Source organism: Palaemon carinicauda, chromosome 42 (genome assembly GCF_036898095.1).
Source record: "Palaemon carinicauda isolate YSFRI2023 chromosome 42, ASM3689809v2, whole genome shotgun sequence".
Lineage (NCBI taxonomy): Eukaryota > Metazoa > Arthropoda > Malacostraca > Decapoda > Palaemonidae > Palaemon > Palaemon carinicauda.
The window spans coordinates 7,680,729-7,686,444 of NC_090766.1; the positions used below are offsets into that span (position 1 = coordinate 7,680,729).

At 36.4% G+C, this 5,716-nt stretch overlaps 1 protein-coding gene across 1 annotated transcript; it reads left to right on the top strand.

Moving 5' to 3' along the window:
• The first annotated feature begins 5,000 nt into the window (after positions 1–5,000).
• LOC137632869 (paternally-expressed gene 3 protein-like) lies at positions 5,001–5,465 on the top strand. Its single transcript, XM_068364964.1, has one exon. The coding sequence runs from the start codon at positions 5,001–5,003 to the stop codon at positions 5,463–5,465; it is 465 nt and encodes a 154-aa protein (XP_068221065.1).
• The last annotated feature ends 251 nt before the right edge of the window (positions 5,466–5,716 follow it).

A 5,716-nucleotide genomic window follows, 5' to 3' on the forward strand; every position in this document is an offset into this window, starting at 1 on the left:
TTTTAACAACCTTCCATTTCCATCTTTCACTGTCTCTTCAATTCTTGTGCCGGCCTTTCTTACTCTCTTCACTTCTTTCCAAAACTTCTTCTTATTCTCTTCATATGACTGACCCAGTCCCTGACCCCACCTCAGGTCAGCTACCCTCTTTGCCTCACCTACCTTGCGCTTTACTTCCACCTTTTTCTCTCTATATTTTTCATACTTCTCTATACTATTACTCTGCAGCCATTCTTCAAAAGCCCTCTTTTTCTCTTCCACTTTTACCTTCACTCCTTCATTCCACCATTCACTGCCCTTCCTCATGCTGCCTCCAACAACCTTCTTGCCACATACATCACTTGCAATCCCAACAAAATTTTCTTTTGCTAACTTCCACTCCTCCTCTAAATTACCAGTTTCTCTTACTCTCACCTCGTCATATGCCATTTTCAACCTTTCCTGATATTTACTTTTTACCCCAGGTAAATAATAATAATTAATGATAATGATAATGATAATGATGATAATAATAAAATAATAATAATAATAATGATATTAATGATAATAATGATAATGATAATGATAATAATAATAAAATAATAATAATAATAATAATAATGATATTAATAATAATGATAATAATAATAAAAATAATAACTAATAATAATAATTATAATAATAATAATTATAATAATAATAATTATTAACTACTTGTACTACAACAACAACAACAATACTACTACTACTACTAACAACAACAACAACAACAACAACAACAATAATAATAATAATAATAATAATAATAATAATAATAATAATAATAATGGAATTATCAGTGAACCTCTGTACCCAAGCTGAATAAAGACGAAATTTTCAGTAAAATCCCGCCACAAAAAACAGAAAACTCAATACACCATAAAAGCATATAAAAAAATCTAAGGACTCTTGAACATTTCTGATTGACACTTTGACTAATGAATTAAGCTTAGTCCATAAGATCAATTACTATAGTCCATTTCTTTTAGCGAGGCATATTTGCACCGACTCGCGGCGGTGCCCTTATAGCTCGGAAAAGTTTCCGGATCGCTGATTGGTTGGACAAGATAATTCTAACCAATCAGCGATCCGGAAACTTTTCCAAGCTGAAAGGGCACCGCCGCGAGTCGGTGCAAATATGCATCGCTAAAAGAAATGGACTATAGAACCTATTATTCAATTTGTTAGCAAATTGTGCCTTTTAAATAAACAAATAAATACAGAGTTTTCTAAGAATGAATAACCTTATTTTATGTTCACTACCTTCTATATTTTCCTCGTCTTATATATTGGACTACTTGCAGTTTGGGCATTTTGTAAGTGGACCCAAATCTTAGTCCTTTTGCTAAAAGGAAATTGGGCGGTAAGCTGGACTTGAGCTACCGCAAACGCATTTACATAATGAAGTGTGTGTCTGTATATGCTGTTTGTGGATTTCAAGTCCAGCTGATTACCGCCCCATTTCCATAACTCTCATATTATCTAAAGTTTTTTAATGTCTATCGGCAAAACGTTTATATAGGTTTGCTGAAGGTAACCATCTGTTCCCTAGTTTGCAATTTGTCTTTCGTAAAGGCCTTGGAGCATGTGATGCCCTTCTTACAATCTCCAATGCTGTACAGAAATCCATTGATCGCGGTAACAAGTTCGTATGATTGGCCTTGATTTTAGTGCTGCCTTTGACCGTGTTAAACATGAGGCCCTTGTTTTCAAACTCAAATCAGTTGGGAGTGGGTGGGTCATTTCTTAGCATCATTATTGAATTTTTAAATAATAGATCACAAAGACTTGTTGTTGATGGGTACCATAGAGAGTATAAGAATGTGATATCTGGTGTTCCACAGGGTAGTGTTCTTAGCCCATTACTTTTTTATATTATATACACATATGATATATAAAATCAAGGTCAATCATACGAACTTCCAGACCACAATCAATGAGTTTCTGTACAGCCTTGGAGATTCTAAGAAGGGCATCACATTCTCCAAGGTCTTTACTAAAGCCAAATTGCAAACTAGGGAACAGACGTTATGCCAAAAGACAAAAAAAAAATTTAGATAATATGGGAGTTATGGAATTTGGGCGGTAATGAGCCGGACTTGAGGTACCACAAACGCATTTACATAATGGAGTATGTGTGTGTGTGTGTGTGTGTGTGTGTGTGTGTGTGTGCGTGTGTGTGTGTAGATTGGATTATTTTTGACGTCCCATTTCAGAATAAACTGTAAATAAAATTATTCTATGGACAGTTATGCTGTAATATGTAGGTGAATACAAAATAGGTTTTAATTTCGAAAAATGGTAATTTTCATAAGATAAGTTTAGAGTGATCGTACGTTCATTTAGATGTCTTTACGGTATAGTACATGATATGCAATGTTATAAAAAGAGAGGGTAAAATAAATTTAGTATGTGGTCTAAAATATAAGCCCTCATACATAGGCTTAGGCTATGATTCCTAATGTCCTAATAATATACTGTAGATAGAGCTTTTTTTTTTTTTTTTAAACTAGCCATGACGGTAATTTGGGCGTGGATCTAGATTTTATTGACAATATATCGTTGTAAGAATTCCTGTCGGTTTCGTAACGCGCAATATTTATATTATATATATATATATATATATATATATATATATATATATATATATATATATATATATATATATATATATATATATATATATATATGTATATATACTCCTAAATCCTGAAGTGACATGACGTAGGGAGCTTCTCCCTACGTCATGTCACTTCAGGATTTAGGAGTATATATACATATATATATATATATATATATATATATATATATATATATATATATATATATATATATATATATATATATATATATTCCTAAAGCGCTAGTGTGAGTTTCTTTATCAGTTACAAAAGAATGCGTGTAGATTTCCCCGTGGTCATGGTTATTATTATTTTACTATTAGTGTCAGAATACTATCACCTGCATTTTCTAGAAAGCGACTAATAGGACAGCTGCTACCTTGCAGTCTTGCTTTTAACCAAAAGGCTAGACCCACTGCCAAGTTATAAACCATTTCTGATGATATCAGGTAAACGACCATTTAATGTATGGATAACGATCGGAACGTCCCCGACTGGGGAACGCCAGACTGGGGTTCGATTTCCGCTCAAACTCGTCAGTTTCTTTGGTCGCTGCAACCTCACCATCCTTGTGAGCTAAGGTTGAGGGTTTTGGGGGAGCTTAGAGGTCTATCTGCTGAGTCATCAGCATCCATTGTCTTGCCCTCCTTGGTCCTAGCTGGGTTAGAGAGGGGGCTTGGGCGCTGATCATAATCAGTTTCTTTGGTCGCTGCAACCTCACCATCCTTGTGAGCTAAGGTTGAGGGTTTAGAGGGAGCTTATAGGTCTATCTGCTGAGTCATCAGCAGCCATTTTCTTGCCTTCCTTGATCCTAGCTTGGTTAGAGAGGGGGCTTGGGCGCTGATCATAAGCACATATGGTCAGTCTCTAGGGCATTGTCCTGCTCGATAGGGCAATGTCACTGTCCCTTGCCCCTGCCATTCATGAGCGGCCTTTAAAGCTTTAAAGAAGAGGTGCTTGGGTGCAGAAACTCAAAATATAAGCTAATAATTAAGAATGTATTTTTACGACACATATACCAATTTAAATCCGGAATACATAAAGTACTTTAAGGTAGAGTGCTTAGCTTTTACGATTCATTAAAACATCCGCTGACAAAAGTTAAAGATATACTTATTTTTTAAAGCATTTTCAAAAATTCGTCCAAGAAAAGCATTGCTATTATCACTCCGATTTGTTAAAATATCTAAAGAAAGTAAGGAACTTTTATTCCACCTGTGATCAAGTTGTGGAACGATCTTCCTAATCGGGTAGTTGAATCGGTAGAACTTCAAAAGTTCAAACTTGCATCAAATGTTTTTATTTTGACCAGGCTGACTTGAGTCTTTTTATATTTTATATATGACATATCTGTTTTGACGTTGTTACTGATTTTAGAATGATTTATTGTTAATTTGTTCTCGTCATTTATTCATTTCACTATTTCCTTTCCTCAAGTCTATTTTTCCCTATTGGAGCCCTTGGGCTTATAGCATCTTGTTTTTACAACTAGGGTTGTAGCTTGGCTAATAATAATAATAATAATAATAATAATAATAATAATAATGAAATGGTCTTGACACAGCAACCACCTGTTTGAATGTTTTGGACAGAGTGGCTCTAGGGTGAATGCCCTTGTTCAAATAACGAACATAGATTAATGTTCACAACTAGATTGAAATGCATGTATACTTTTATTCTAAAGGCCATGTAGATATTACATGTCCAGATTTCTCATAAAAATCTGTCCAGATTCCACTTAAGATTTGAATATTCATTTGAAAAAATTGTTTCTAACAATCTATACATATGCCTTTGACTAAAGAATTTGGAGAGATCTCTAGGACCGAGGAATCTGGACAGATTTCTATGACCAAGGAATCTGGACAGACTTCTAAGACCCAGAAATCTGGACAGATATTTCTATGACCGAGAAATCTGGAAAGATTTCTACGGCCGAGAAATCAGGATAGATTTCTATGACCGAGGAATCTGGATAGATTTCTATGACCGAGGAATCTGGACAGATTTCTATGACCGAGGAATCTGGATAGATTTCTATGACCGAGAAATCTAGACAGATTTCTATGACAGAGGAATCTGGACAGATTTCTACGACCGAGAAATCTGGACAGATTTCTATGACTGAAAAATCTATATAGATTTCTATGACCTAGGATCTGGACAGATTTCTACGACCGAGAAATCTGGACAGATTTCTATGACTGAGGAATCTGGACAGATTTCTATGACCCAGGAATCTGGACAGATTTCTAAGACCCAGGAATCTGGACAGATTTCTATGACCGAAGATTCTGGACAGATTTCTATGACCAAGGAATCTGGACAGATTTCTATGACCCAGGATCTGGATAGATTTCTATGACCGAGAAATCTGGACAGATTTCTATGAGCCAGGAATCTGGACAGACTTCTACGACCGAGGAATCTGGACAGTTTTCTATGACCCAGGAATCTGGACAGATTTCTATGACCCAGGAATCTGGACAGATTTCTATGACCGAGAAATCTGGACAGATTTCTATGACCCAAGAATCTGGACAGACTTCTACGGCCGAGGAATCTGGACAGTTTTCTATGACCCAGGAATCTGGACAGATTTCTATGACCGAGAAATCTGGACAGATTTCTATGAGCCAGGAATCTGGACAGATTTCTATGACCGAGGAATCTGGACAGATTTCTATGATCGAGGAATCTGGACAGATTTCTATGACCCAGGAATCTGGAGAGATTTCTATGACCGAGAAATCTGGACAGATTTCTATGACTGAAGAAACTAGACGAACTCTATTAAAAGAATCACAGACACACATCCAAGATTGAGGAACCCTTTTAAACGTCTAAAACAGAGAAATCCGGACAAATATTTACGCCTGAGGAAAAATTATGACATATTGTACCCCCTTCCCCTGCAACACTGAAAAGAAATAATCCCTCGCAGAGGTTACAGGTGTTACACAGAGATCCTTGAGGAGAAGGGCGAGGGGCGGACACATTCCTCCTCCCGCCGGTTGCTTCTCCGCTGTTGCTGGAGGCGGGAGGGCACATTCGGGCCGTGGTAAGACGAGGTGTGT

Bases quoted from the DNA above. Each gene is read 5' to 3' on its own strand.
- LOC137632869 (XM_068364964.1), top strand. From the start codon at position 5,001: ATGACCGAGAAATCTGGACAGATTTCTATGAGCCAGGAATCTGGACAG.